The 16,004-nt window shown below is 34.5% G+C and overlaps 1 protein-coding gene across 1 annotated transcript; it reads right to left on the bottom strand.

Moving 5' to 3' along the window:
* Window positions 1-11,842: 11,842 nt before the first annotated feature.
* On the bottom strand, window positions 11,843-14,901 carry LOC137741132 (transcription factor MYB20). The gene is made up of 3 exons (XM_068480936.2): window positions 14,204-14,901; window positions 13,596-13,725; window positions 11,843-12,630 (listed from the first exon to the last, which is right to left on the bottom strand). The coding sequence occupies exons 1-3, from the start codon at window positions 14,334-14,336 to the stop codon at window positions 12,084-12,086; spliced, it is 810 nt and encodes a 269-aa protein (XP_068337037.2). The 5' UTR covers window positions 14,337-14,901; the 3' UTR covers window positions 11,843-12,083.
* Window positions 14,902-16,004: the final 1,103 nt, after the last annotated feature.

Raw genomic sequence — 16,004 nt, 5'->3', positions numbered from 1 at the left:
TTCATATTATTAAGATCATTCCTTATATTTACTACCACCCCGCACAGAAAAGAACAGGTTCATTGCTTATAAAGAATTATATCTGTATTATTCAAAGAGTGCAGTCCAAAAAGAAAGACAAACAAAGCGGCCTCTGATTTGGAATTGTGAATGTGAACGAAAATTATGGAATGTATATGTGATGGTGACTCAGACTGACAGTGGTGCATAATGCATATGATGTTTCTCAAAGTTACAGTGATATATGCACTCCACTACAATTTCAAGGGACCATTTAAGACACTGATCATCACAAGCCAAACATTCCAGGCTCTCCAGGTGTAATCATAATTATTACCGAATGTAAATAAAAAAAATTAAAAAGAAAAAAATGGTTGAGGAGATAGAAGTAAGTTAAAAACTGGGCCTAAATAGGTAGGGTTAACGGAGAAGGAAAAAAAAAAATAATAATAATAGAAACAGGAAGTGAAGGGTTATAGTTTGATGACAACTGGGTGATAGGTTGAGTAAAAGGGAAAAACATTAAACTTTATTTTTTACGAAATTACCTTAATGCTCATAATTGTTTTCGGATCTTTTGTTGAACTGTGAATATAGAGTTAATATTGTCTTTTCCTGTGTATTTAGTTGACAGTGTGTTTTTTAATTAATAGCTAGGTAATATAGATATTATTGGCCACATATTTGCCCAATATTATAGGCTTGCGAAATGTAAATATATTTGTATTTAATATTTAGGTACTACTAGTATTGTAATCAAGCTGCGTGAAAGAATCTAGTATTGAAGAGCCGCAACATAGTCCGAATACATATATGTATTGTAACACTCTAAATTTACAATACACAGATGAATAATATCCCTGTCACGCACGGTCACGACGATAATGAATTGGGATGAGAATTCAGAAGTTTACGGTAGCTGGTCAGTAGTCTGTAATTTTGGCTTGAATTTTAATTTGAGCTGGTACATTGATCTTCACCATACATTGAGCATAACCTGTAATATTATACAGAGAATAGAAACAAAATGGACAACCGCGTGTGCACATGTATATTTTACAATGTCAATCTAAACCGCAATGTGGACTACAATAACAAAAAAATCCAAGTAGTCCGTACCTGTCTTTAGTCTGACTACCAAAAATTGAAAACGGTGTATGTGAGGTAAAAACAAGTGTGTGGATAACACCATCATTCTCTTACCCATTTGGTAGGCAGGATGGGATGAGTTATTTTCAATTAAATTGGACTTGTAGATCAGCCAATGTTTGATGAGAATAATTGCAACACTGAATGGGATTGGCTACAAATTCGAAATAAGGGAAAATATGATGGGTTATGTAACCCAACCACACGCATGGGTTATGTAACCCATCCCTGCCAATCCAATCATATTCCTAAGGCTCAATCCCATCCAGCCCACCAAACGGGAGCATTTCACCACACTCTAGCCGTCCCCTTCGTACCTTTTCCTAATGTCCCCATTAGTCTTATGATGATATTTATCGCTAATTGTTAAATCCCAGCCCGGGGCGGATCACTTCCCGGGCCTGCTCCACCACCGTAGCACGATATTGTCCGCTTTGGGCTTACCATTCCCTCACGGTTTTGTCCCCTTTGTACCTTTTCCTAATGTCCCCATTAGTTATGATGATATTTGTCGCTAATTGTCACATCCCGGCCCGGGGCGGATCACTTTCAAGGCCCGCTCCACCACCGTAGCACAATATTGTCCACTTTGGGCTTACCATTCCCTCACGGTTTTGTTTTTGGGAACTCACAAGCAACTTCCCAGTGGGTCACCCATCATGGGATTGCTCTAGCCCTCTTCTCGCTTAACTTCGGAGTTCCTATGGAACCCGAAGCCAATGAGCTCCCAAAAGGCCTCATGCTAGGTAGGGATGGGAATATACATTTAAGGATCACTCCCCTGGGCAATGTGGGATGTCACAATCCACCCCCCTTAGGGGCCCGACGTCCTCGTCGGCACACACGCGGCCAGGGTTCGGCTCTGATATCAAATTGTCACATCCCGACCCGGGCGGGACCACTTCCTTGGCTCGACTCCACCGTAGCACAATATTGTCCGCTTTGGGCCCCTAGCACACCTTACGTGCTATGGTGGAGTCGGGCCCGGGAAGTGGTCCCGCCCGGGTCGAGATGTGACATTAATATTGTTTTACGGGTCATTTTTTTTCCAGTCCCTAGTCAACCTAATTGTTAGTGTCACATCCCGGTCCAAGGCGAATCACTTCCCAGGCCCGCTCCACCACCGTAGCACGATATTGTCCGCTTTGTGCCCCGACCACGCCCTCACGGTTTTGTTTTTGGGAACTCACACGAGAACTTCCCAATGGGTCACCCATCCTGGGAATGCTTTCGCGCGCTACTCGCTTAACTTCGGAGTTCCTACGGAACCCGAAACCAGTGAGCTCCCAAAAGGCATCGTGCTAGGTAAGGATGGGAATATACATATAAGGATTACTCCCCTGGGCGATGTAGGATATCACAATCCACACCCCTTAAGGGCCCTACATCCTCGTCGGCACACCACGGCCAGGGTTAGGCTCTGATGCTAGGTAAGGATGGGAATATACATATAAGGATCACTCCCCTGGGCGATGTGGGATATCACAGTTAGAATTAAACCTTATTTGTTTAAATAATTGACATTATTTAATAGATTTAACTCCTACATTTATTTCTCAAAAAAAAAAAATCCTACATTTATGCATTCAATATCCCACAAATTATAAATTTAAACAAATTTAAATAATATTTTTACAATATAAAAACTACTTAAAAATCAATAATAGAGTAATATTATGCTTCACATAGTTCTAGCAAAAAAATAATGTACCGATGAAACTATTGATATATTTTAAGAAATAACTATTCATATATTTAAAACATAAAATATATATACATATAATCAGCATGGGTACATTCACAAGAAGAATATGGGTACAAATTAAATAAAAAATATGGGTAAATATTAAAATTCAAAATTATGGGTACAAATTAAAACTAAAAAGAATATTGGTACAAATTAAAAAAGGGTACAAATTAGAAATAGAAACATATGAAAAAAAAAAATACAAAAAGATATATATGGAAATGATTAATAAGTTTTTCATTTTGAAAATTGACAAATGATGACTTGTAAATAATTTTAATATTAAAAAAATGACATGGAAATTAGTCAAGGGACCTTGATAAAACAATTAAAAAGAAATAAGGTTTCAATTAATGAGAAGGAAAAATTAAAGATGAGAACCTGAATTATCCTTATTTTATTCTCCACAACTTATAGCTTAATTAATTCTAAGTCACGCGAATAGACAGCTAATTAGTTTTTTGTCTAGGTAGACAAACTAAATGATAAGAACAAATTTTTATTTTTATTTTAAAGAAATGGTTATTGTTGTGATCCATGAGAAACATGTGCACTTGCAATTAAAATAATTGAATTAATCTTCATTTAAGTAGATTAACCAAGGATTGTTTTTTTGTTTTTTTTTTTTTGTCAAACTTACGAAGGATACGTTTTATTTATTTATTATTATTTAGGTTGCAAGAGGGTGTTGTATTAGTATAACTAGTTGATTATTGTCAAGTTGAATGTTTCATAGAGTATGATTCTCTTCCTTTTTATTATCATTTCTTTTCATCCTTTCTTCTTATATTTGTCTTTTTTTTCTTCTTTTTTGTCTATATAAAAATTTTAAAACAAAATGTAAATGTAGCGTAATCGTAAATTTTCAAATTGAAAAAGATGAAAGAGAAGCTTCAAAGTCAATCAAAATGAAATTGGGCTTAATAAAGTCAATGACATGCGATAGGTTGAATGTACTTTTCGAATAAAGTCAATGATAGACGACAGGTTGAATGTACACTTGGAAGCTACCTTACCTATACTAACAACGACCTTCAACTTACTTCTCGGGTTTACTTTGACTAGATGTTCGGATAATTTTTTCTTTTCTTAATTTGAGAGAGAGAGAGAGAGAGAGAGCTGCAGAATCCTTCTGGATATTTTATGACTTGTGGTTACATATAGTCCAAAGAAAGATGAACAAACTATGAGTCCGGTGACGAGAGAGAGAGGGCTGCAGAATCGTTCTGGATATTTTATGACTTGTGGTTACATATAGTCCAAAGAAAGATGAACAAACATTGAGTCCGGTGATATTATTTCTTTTTTAAGATGTTGGTGGGATACATGATGAAAAAAGAAAAAAGAAAAGAAGATAGTATGCGAGAAAACTAGGGGTGGGCATAAAAACCGCCAAATCGCAAAACCGCATCGAACCGTAAGAAAAAAAACCGAAAAAAACCGTGTTGACCGGAAAAGTCAACTTTGAGTGAAAAACCGAACCGAACCGTTCAAACCGGTTCCGGTTCCGGTTTCGAATGACCAAGAACCGGCCGAACCGAACCGAACCGTTTTATTAATAGTAAATAAATAAATTATATATACACACACATGTCATGGTATAATAGGTTGAAAAATAGGTTGAAAATTTGTGTACAGGAGCTGCTGCTTCTTGCTTGCTCTCTGAAGTCTAAAAACTTGCAATTTGTTTCATCATTTTTTTGTTTGTTGACTGATTGACCAGTGCATATGTATTTTAGTTGTCTCTTTTTGTTGACTTGGTGCCACTACCAAAGACATTTGCATTAAAAAAGATGTGTTGTATGCAACTTTATGTAATCAGTTTTAGAAGATGTATTTGAATGCATAATGATTTGGTGTTCAAATAATTTATTATTAGGAACCGTAAACCGGCAAGAACCGAATCGGAACCGGTGTAAACCGAACCGTAATGTTCTAGTCATAAATTTAAGTGGAACCGCACCGAATCGAACCGTTAATATATTTCGGTTCCGGTTCTAATTTAGGGGTGGAACCGCACCGAACCGCACCGTGCCCACCCCTAGAGAAAACTATATGTGTGGATAACATCATCATTCTCTTATTCATTTGGTGGGTTGGATGAGATAAGTTATTTTCAATTAAATTGGACTTGTAGGTTAGCCAATGTTTGGTGAGAATAATTGTAACACAAATTGGATTGGCTACAAAATGAAATAAGGGAAAATATGATGGGTTATGTAACCCAACCACACGCATGGGTTATGTAACTCATCCCTGCCAATCCAATTATATTCTTAAGGCTCAATCCCGTCCAGCCCACCAAACGGGAGCATTTCACCGCACTCTCTCTAGCCGTCCCCTTCATACCTTTTGCTAATGTCCCCATTAGTCTTATGATTATAGTTGTCGCTAATCTTGTTTTATTCTCTGTAACTTATAGCTTAATTAATTCCAAGTCACGCGGATAGAGATAGCTAATTAGTTTTTTGTCTAGGTAGACAAACTACATGATATGAACAAATTTTTATTTTTATTTTTATTTTAAAGAAATGGTTATTATTGTGATCCATGAGAAACATATATACTTGCAATTATAACAATTGAATTAATCTTCATTTAAGTAGGTTAACCAAGGATATTTATTTTTTGTCAAACTTACGAAGGATACGTGTTTTTTTATTTATTTTTTTTTTTTAAGATTATATATATATATATATAGGTTGCAAGAGAGTGTCGTATTAGTATAACTAGTTGATTACCGTCATGTTGAATGTTTCATAGAGTATTATCCTTTCTCCTTTTATTACCATTCTCTTCCATCCCCTCCTTTAATACTTTTCTTTTTTTTCTTTTCCTTGATATACAAAATTCAAACAAAATATAAATGTGGCGTAATAATAACCGTTTAAATAGAAGAAAATGAAAGATGAGAGACATTAAGAGGGAATATAGTTCTACTCCTGGTTTCATAGTCAATCAAATGAAATTGGGTTTAATACAGTCAATGATATACGACAGGTTGAATGTACAATTGGAAGCTACCTTACCGTAACAACGACCTTCAACTTACTTCCCGGGTTTACTTTGACTAGTACTAGGTGTTCGGATAAGTCTTTCTTTTCCTAATTTGAGAGAGAGAGAGAGAGAGAGAGCTGCAGAATCCTTCTAGATATTATATGACTTGCGCTTACATATAGTCCAGAGAAAGATGAACTAACTGTGAATCCGGTGATATTATTTATTTTTTTAAATGTTAGATGGATACATTAATAAAATATAAAATAAAAAAAAATAAAAAAAAAACTGCTAATTTCATTAAAGTTAAGTTCCTAAACTATTTTTTTGATAAAATAAGTCTCTAAATTCATTAAAAACAGCTAATTTCATCTCTACCACAAACTCATGAAAATTACAAATTTACCGTAAAAAGTGTATCCCTTGCGTCACATTAACTTAAAGGTAATTTAGTCAAAAGTGAATAAAAACATTACTATTAAGCCATATATCAATGCCATATTTTTGTTTTGGACTTAATCAGTGATATATTTTTATTAATAAGGCATAGGTCAATGATACATTGCCACATCGGCTTTAAGTCATTATAAATAGTTAGAATTTAACTATTTTATCCTTCTCTCTTTCTCTCCCTATAAATGTCATATGGGCTTAAGTTATTATAAATACAGATTTATATCATCTCCCTATTAATTTGTGGAGATCCTCCGGACCGATGGATCTCAACCATTGATTCAAATCCAAAGACCAAAATCTCTTATCCTTCCTCTTTTCCCCTCAACTCTTCTCTTTCTCCCTCATTTTGAAGCTTTCATCGTCGAACCACCAACTCTCCAAATTCCAAATTAAATTCAACCCCACCTCAAAATTAGCCCCAACACCACCACAAGCCACCCAAGCAACAACCGTCCTACCTTACCCTCTCAAAAATCTGCCCGGTATCGCCACATCCCTCAATTGCAAGTCCCTCGACTTTAAAATCTCAGCTGATGTTAACGAAACAACAAAGAGAGGGGTCGTGCAAACCAATGTCTTCTAGTTGTAGAGATCTTTTTCATAACTATGGAAGAATTATAGATAGAGAAATCTCAAAGATGAAGAAGAAGAAAGAGATGACAAATAACAAGCTAAAACAGTAAGGGATAGCGAAAAAATAAATTAGACTTAAAGCATAGATGACCTGCAATTGAATTAGGTTCGTTAACAATGATGGGGTGTGGGGGTGCGAGGGAGAAAGAGGAGTTAAGGGGGAAGAGAGGCCGGGGAAGAGGCTTTGGCCATTGAATTTCTATTTCTATGGAACTGATCTTGAGAGGACTTAATCCTATGAATAGTTAGAACATGTATATTTTGTCACTCTCTCACCCTTCGTTTATGTGGAAGAGTCTACTTAACTGCTCAACTGCTTACTCATTCTCATTTCATATTCTTCATTTTTACCGTGATTGTTATCTTATTCAACACATATTTGAGTGTGTATGCTTCATCAAATATTATTAAGGAAAACTAATGAAAATGGTTTGAAAACTTTGAGTTTAAATGATAAGGACAAAATAAAGGGTAAAGTGAATAATACCAGGATTGATATTTTACTCAAGGTTCTAAAAAAACGATAGGCGCTAGTCGGGCTGCTAGGCGGGGTCTAGGCAGGTGCCTAGCCGTCTAGGCGGATTTACGTAAATTTCTTATATATCTTATAAATAAGTGCATATTGACACTTACAAAAAATTATACTTGTATGAAATCCATGGATAAAATGCAAAAAAAATATCCAACAAGTCCAAAATTTAAAATCACATTGAACATATATGCCATATAACTTAAGACATTTTGAATGATTATATCTAATTTTTAAAAAATAAAGGTAAAAATCCCACATAGTGGATTGGGTGGTTCATAATAAAGAAAAAAATTCTGATATGAATATGGGTAGTTCATAGTAATTTATAAAATATTTTTTAGAGATCATATTAATTTATGTTTAATTTAAAGAGAAATAAAAGTGTGAAATATGTGGATGTAGGGACTGACACCCCATCATTTTTTATGAGAAAAATCAATATGTTAGGGAATGACAACCTGGTTTTTTTACAAAAAGCAAGCAACTTGATGTTTGCTGTCAAAACTTGATTGGAGAGAAACTAAGAAAAAAAATAAATGAGAAAAGTATGCAAGGTGTACGTGGTGTGAAAGGAAGAGAGAGAAAGTTATTTCTCATCTTCTTCATCCTTTCATCTTCACCAAACCATGAACCAGAAGCCCATAAGAGCAAGAATGTAGCTAATCTGCATTCTTGAAAATAGAACAAAACTGAAATTCTCGGCGACTGCCTAGTCCCTGTCCCGATTTTGAGTTAATCCCCCCGGCCGGCCACCGCCCAACGCCTAGACCGATTTTTAGAACACTGTTTTTAATGTAAAATTGTGATTTTTCGTTAAAATGAACAGTATCGGGAACTTTTCGTTAAAGTTCCCCTAACCCTTGTAAAAACTTTGTGTTCAAACCTTATTTATGTACAGCCAGCCAGATTGGCTAATCAAGTTTACAAAGCTAGAATAAAACTTGTTATATTTAATTAGAAACAAAAGCTGCTAAATCATTTCATTCAAGTCCAATTTACCTATAGGCTATAGCTAATACTTTTCCTGAGTGCTCAAGTGGCTAGTAACTCTTGTATAAAAAAATAAAAATAAAAAGTAGCTAGTAACCGTTCGACCATAATAAAAAAAGTAGCTAGTGACTGAGAGCTAAATTACGTTCAAGGAAACAACTAAAAAGTCAACACGAACGAACGAATTGACAAAGACGTCAAATTTAATAAGATTTACTAAAACTCATCGTTAATCTGAAATTCACAAGAAAATAATAAAAACTCTAAAATTTTAGAGTAAATTGTAATTATGGTCTTTTAATTTTAACTCAATTGGAGCAATGGTTCCTTAACTAAAAATCTATTATCATTGATCCCTCAACTTTAATTCAACGGGAGAAATGGTCTCTTAATTTTAACACAATTGTAGGAATGGTCCTTCTAACGTAACTCGTTTTGTCAAAAATTTTGACGTAGTTGACGAAAATGACCATAATTACACACTTTGATGAGTTGAGAGACCCTAGTTGTATAAATGGTCATTCCAAAATAACTTATTTTGACAAAATTTTGACGAAATTGATGAAAATGACTATAGCTACACATTTTGATAAGTTAAGAGACCAATGGTAATTGATTTTTAGTGAAGGGACCATTGCTCCAATTTGATTAAAGTTGATGGATCATTGTTACAATTTACTCAAAATTTTATTGATAATATGAATAAATTAATAATGAACTGAACTATACACAAGGAGACATCAATTAAAAAACACAAAATCCTAATTCGTTTGAAACTCTAGAAGTTCTAGAATAATGATACTATTGTTCACCAAAAAACAATTCTAGGCCAAAAGAAACAGATTTACTGATTAGATAGCAATCGGTGTTTTCTATTATGACCACCTATTACGGAAGAAGTTCTTGGCCGAGGGTGCCGTATTAGTGGATGATTTTAATCCGGGTCTCTGCGTACTATGTTAATTTGTTGTTTGTTTAATGGTTTTTTTTTTTTTTTTTTTTGTGGCCACTTAATATTATGGTTTTGTAATCTTTATATTTACTTAGTGAGAAATCTTACATTCAAATTTTATAGGCGGATTTGAAATCAATTTATGTTCACACCCTTTAGTATAAATATATTCTTTGCGCCGTTGGAATTAATTCTTTAAATAAATATTAATGCTAGGGAGACGGGAGAACATTCATATTACATATTTGATGTAGCAAGTGATGCCTACAGTCAATATCCAATTAGATTAATTCATTAATTAATGTGGCTTGTACATTAATATAATACAGAAGTGTGGTATCTCTTAGCAGTCTTCTAATAAAAATTAGAATTCGAAATATACATGTTTAAACTGAAGAAATGTTTGACTATAGAATAATTTGACAATATAAAAAATAGTTAACTTCATATAAGCAAATGAAAAGTTCGTTAAGTTTCCAATATGAAACAACTTTCTACATCCTTTTAAACAAAAGTATGAGAAAGAAGTATGGGGATGGGCAATAAGTTTGGTTTCTTTGTGCTTGTTACTCTCTTCAACCTAGGAATTAAGAAACTTGAAAGAAGTTTGGTGTGATCGTGTGGACCAGCGTATTAGGCAACATACAGGGTTAGTAATGTGGCCTACACGACTACAAGGATGTAGTGCCTCACTAATTGTGCACGTACGACATGCCCCCAGCCAAGATTTAGGACAGGTGGTAGAGACTAGCTGTAGTCTTTGTTTCGTGCCAATGGTGGATTATTTTAGTAATATTTTTATTTAATTACTGTATCTTAAATCTTTTTATTTATTTATATATGTATAGAAAATTTCAGCGTTACGAAGCACATAAATCTTAGTCATAGAGAGAATATAAACTTTATCCCGTATAAAAAGAGAAAAAAAAATGAAAAAAGAGAGATATAAATATTACTCCTCTAGAAATGAAAAAAAAAAAAAAAAAAAAAAGGCGAGAAAAAGAGCGGACATGAAACCTAACCCCTATTCCTTCTCTCTCATAGTTTAACTGAATTTAGGGAGATTTGTTGCACCGGATTGTCTCGGACTAGATTAGCTTCAGTGACTAAGCTGGACTAGCGTAGACTAGACTAAGCTGGAATAATTTAGTGAAGCGTTTGGTGCAGTATCAGATTAACAAGTAGGATAATGAAAATAATACTGTAGTTTATTGTCCAAATTAATTTATTATTAATTTCTTCACATAATCTCTCTCTCAGCTTCCCTTCTTGATCTCGAGTCCACCAGCAAGCTGCTCCAATTCCCTCATTAACTTCACAATTTCACCATCTCTCTACTCATTAGCCTCTCAATCTCAAACTTTATCTCACATCATTTGCTTCATCTAGGTCAGAACAAAAACACCACAAACACTCTTCTCCAACTCTAACCCAACATTTTCCTTGCTCCACTCACTCAACTCGCTCACAAGCGGCTTAATCTCCACGATGGAACCGACTCAGCTCGGACTTCAAATCTACCTTGCCCTGCACCAACGACTCCACCTGCTGCTGGCGGTCCTTGGTTTCCTTGAGCAGGAGAGAATTCAGTGACTTGAGGTTCTGGAGCTTCTCAGATGGCTCGTCCATGGCGGTGGTGGCAGCATGAAATATGAGATTAGGGATTTTTTGGGTGATGGTTGGTGGTGGGAAATATGAGATGGGGGATTTTTTGTGGTTAATGTTGGGGGTGGGAAATATTAGATTTGAGATTTTAGAGGATGATGACCATGGTGAAGCGAAGCAGCTTGCTAGGGATAGTCTGCAGATCTTAATTAAATCCCATCGAAATCCAAAATTAAGAAGCCCAGAACTCACAGAGGGGCTCGCAGGGAGGAGGAAGAAGCCGGTCTTAGCAAGTCCCATGGTTTGGGGAGGGCCTCGCTAAGAACCTTTAAGGAGGCCTCTAGTCCACACGAGTCCCCTTTAGTCCCACTTAACTTAGTCTCAGCACCTATCAAACATGGAACTATAGTCTAGTCCAGTCCAATCCCATTTAATGAGGTCAAACAAACGCACTCGTGTACATTATCCTATTTTTCATTAGAAAACTTATCTTAAGAAATATTCAATTTTAAACCCTATTTAATCTAAATTGCGGGAGAGTAAACTTAATTAAGAGTAGAGGGAGAACTAACTACTCTAATCAACGTGATTAATCTCAAATATACCAAGCTCAGAATAAAAAGAATCGATGCAACTTAAATATAATATGATCTCAGCAAAAGGAAAAAAGAAATTAAATAATTAACATGATAACTAAAATAAAACATGATAATGAAATGTAACCAATCGGGATCTCGAAAAGGTTCATGAATCCTTCGGAACAAAGAATAAGAAAACAAGATTAGATAGAAGAAACTGGCCAGCCTACTTCACATTGAAATAAAAATCTAAATGCTTCCATTACACACAAAGTATTAAATTTAATTTATTTCATTTCACTTCCTAAAAGAGTAAAAAAATGCTATACATACATGCTTTATTTTCTCTATTCTTTATTTATTTTGTACTCTTCAGAAAGTAATTAACAAGCAAATTACAACATATAATCCAAGTGGAAAAAATTTAGTTCCTTTTTTTTCTTTTCACAGGAGCCCATATGCCCAAGCTTCTTGACCCCAGCTGCTGAAGTCATCATCCCACAAGCCCATGCTGCCATTGTTACTGTTGTTGCTGTAATCACAATCAGGCCACTCAAAATCTGGGAGGTGTAATTCTTCAAGAAAATTGGATGATGAATTTGAACAAGAAGATGAAGAGTTTGATGAAGAAGAAGGAACACCATCAATCAAGAACTCCATTAGTGGAACTTCATCTATGCAGAATCCATCAATCAAGAACTCCATCTTATCCAATCCATCACCTCCCGTGTTTTTGGAATCTTCCTCTTTGGCTTGAGTAGGGGCATTTTGGTCAATTTCAGATTTGTCATTAGCTGCACAGGATTGTTCTTCTTCTCCTTCTTGCTTTTGACTTTGTGATTGTTGGCTTTGGTCATTGACATTAGCAATTGGTTTGTGGGTGAGGGGATCAATCCCCATTTTTCTCAACTTCTTCTTGATGTGGGTGTTCCAATGATTTTTTATCTCATTATCTGTTCTTCCAGGGAGATGAGAGGCAATCTTGGACCATCTGCCAAAATATTAAGAAACACATTAATTTAATTTCGATGATAAGCAACATTCTAACCTCTAACATACAAAAGAAAAAGTCAAACCTAATTGCAATGAAAATGAACGCTAATTTGACCAAATAGTGCAACTATTTGACTTGTGCACACAACAAAATAAAGAATAAAAAATAAAACAAATTAAATAATTGTTTTAAAGTGTGTGTGTGTGTGTTTTTTTTTTCTCCACCGAGAATTGACTATATGGCCACAAGAAAGCTCCAAGTAAACGTCCTTCAAAAATTAAAAATAGGAGAATATACAGAAGGACAAGATTGCATATTCAGCAGAGTTTTTATTTTTTATTTTTAATGGAGCATCTTCAGCACGGTTGAATTCAAGGGATATTTATTAACATGCATTTATTTTATTTACCTCAAGTTAAAAGATGAAAAGTCTAAAAAAATAAAATAAAATAAAATAAAAAATAAAAATAAAAAAACAAAGGGAATATATGTTGGAGTGGGTGTTAAAACCTCAGAAGTCCATTGCCCAGATTTTGTGCAAAATTTGGTCTTCTACTTGCATGGTCTTATAGTATTAATATTTTACGAGTAATGCTACTCATATTATATTTTTGTACTACATTTATGGACAACCTCATAATTTGAATTAATCATATTTTTAAATTTAGTTCATTATTTAATAAACAAATAATTAAGAAAAACTAGTTAATTAAATGATGATTGTGGTATACGATGAGTCTTTCTCCTTCATTTCCTTGAGTTTTGCAAATTTTTCAAATGATGTGGATGTCCACATTAGATGTCACCTAAGATGTGGTATAAAAATATAATATGAATAACATTACGCATATTTTACTAGAAATTACAAAGAACACTATCTGTTATTAACTTTAGCAGTGGCAGAGCTCTTGAAAGTTACTTTTGGATAAATTAAGCACTTCCTGAAATGAATAATCACAAACCTGTTGCCAAGTTCAGCATGAAGATCAATGACCATTTTCTCTTCATATTCTGATAAAAGACCTCTCTTCAAGTCTGGCCTCAGATAGTTGGTCCATCTCAACCTGCAACTTTTTCCACACCTTAATAATCCTGCAGTTCAGACCAACCCACCACAACTATAATCAGTGAATTGGTCACTATTTTTTTCTTCACTTTTTCATTTAAATTTCAAATGAATTCGGGGAATCATGAATTTTAGTTTGGTGGTTTATCAAGCTCACTACCTCCCCAGATTAAAAAATAAAGCACAAAACCGAAAGCAAAAAAGTTTTGAGCCACCATTTTCTTAAGAAGAATGAAAAATAAAAAACTAAGATCAAGAGGTGAAACAATGAATTAAAACAAACCCCATTTGTGAAAGAAAAAGAGAAACTGGTTAAATTCTTCAAATATAAAAGATTAACAAAAAACAAATGTTCTCCCACCAATCTCCTGAAGGAAAGAGACAGAGTGAATAAAAGAGCATTCAAATTTGCAGAAGCTCTCTCTCTCTCTCTCCCCCTCTCTCTCCCTCTAGAATGGCTATGGAGTGAGAAAAATGAAGTATATAGGTGATATGATATGAGACCTGCAAGCTTAGGAACAGCTCTCCAGCAGCATTGGCCATTGGCGAGGATGAAGTTAATGAGCTTCGTGTCCTCTTCAGCTGTCCATGGTCCCTTCTTCAACCCAACTTTGTCACAGCAAGGTTTCCTACCCATTGAGTAATCCTCACCAAAATCAAACTCACCCACAAAGCTATAATATTAGTAGCTAGCTCAATCAGCTATAGTAGTCCAAGTCTTCAACTTGGCTAGCTAAAGGTCTCAATAAACTAGTTGTGAGATAAGAGATGCAGATAACAAGGTTAGACTCATACCAGTACCCACCTATATATACACATATCTCATAAATATTATATAATAATAATTCAAATTACCCCCAAGGCCAAGACTACTTCCCTTCTATGGACTTTTTTGCTTGGCTTAGCTGGTTGATGTACGTATTTTATTTGTTTGCCCGCTTTCAACTTATTCAACATCGTAGTTCATTGCAAGCAAAGTGCAAATCAAAATAGTTAAAGGCGTTTGCAAGGATGCTACAACTATGTGTTCATAATATTAAATTAGGAATTGTAGAACGAAGTAGAGATGAAGTTTTGTTATTGTATTCACTCAATTCATTTTAAAAAACACCAAACTAACATCAACACTGACCCAAATCCTGGTACAAATTCTAGCCATTATATATGAACTTTGTATGTATTAGAGAGTGTATCAATAACTCCTTAAGCTTAACGTGCACTAAATAACATTTACTCTTTCAATTTTGCTCCCGTTCATGTTATTTTGATTCCCCATTTTATCTTTGGTAAAACAAAAGAGAGTTTTTGTTCCGATTTTGTGTATACACGTGTTGACATGTAACGTGTAACATGCACGTGCGGGCATCCTAATCAGAAAGCTCCATCTCATCAACTTCCATTGCTTGCGTTTGAAGCGTGAGACACTCCATTAGTCCATTCACTAACGCACCGTTGAACACAAAACGACACCGCCGCAAGTCTTGAAGTTGAAAATATGGAACCCTAATAATAAAGAATAGTATTTGGGTATTCATTAGTGAGTGCTTACTTTTGAATTTTGTCTAATGAGATTTTAGCACATATTTTATTGTTTTAAAATATAATGAACATGTTATTAATTTTTATTGGGCTTTAAAAAACGAAAAACATGTAACCTCTTTTTATTGAGCTAAATCAAAAGGTGAGTAAATATTCATTAGTGAGTCCCTAAGTGTTATACAATAATAAATGCTTTTTGTATTTGTCATCCTAATTTTTACATTTACACTACCACAAAAAACAATACTATCGGTATGATGATTCATTATTAGTCGTATGTATCAAGCAAAAATAATAACCATGGAAAAATAATTTAATATAATATAAATATATAAAACTATGGATTAAAAAAACACGAGAAACCTTTACAAAAATTTGTTCTGGGGTCGCTAGTAACTTCTCATTTTGATATTTTTATGATCATGTAATGTTGCGTGATATCGGAATTATATACGTTCTTTGTCATCCTATAAAGATTATCATAATAAAAAATTATCCAATTAAAAAATAAGAAGGTCCAAATCAGAAATGAGAAAGTACAATAAAAAGGTCTAATTGGGGAGGTTTTCAGGATGGGTACTTCTATTAACACCCTCCGATCTTATGAATACACCGCAAGTTCAAAATTATTTTCTAAAATTCCAATTTTAGCCCTTTTATTTGTTGAAGACACCTCACCTTTTTACAATAGTTAAAAAATGAAAACCCTTCCAACACCCTATCTCAACCGCTCACCTGCCACCAACTTCTTCATCAGTGTCGTCAA

This window comes from Pyrus communis, chromosome 9 (genome assembly GCF_041283825.1).
Source record: "Pyrus communis isolate YQ-2024b chromosome 9, ASM4128382v1, whole genome shotgun sequence".
Classification (NCBI taxonomy): domain Eukaryota; kingdom Viridiplantae; phylum Streptophyta; class Magnoliopsida; order Rosales; family Rosaceae; genus Pyrus; species Pyrus communis.
Note: the sequence above shows the minus strand (reverse complement) of the source record. Positions and strands in the feature narration are given on the sequence as shown.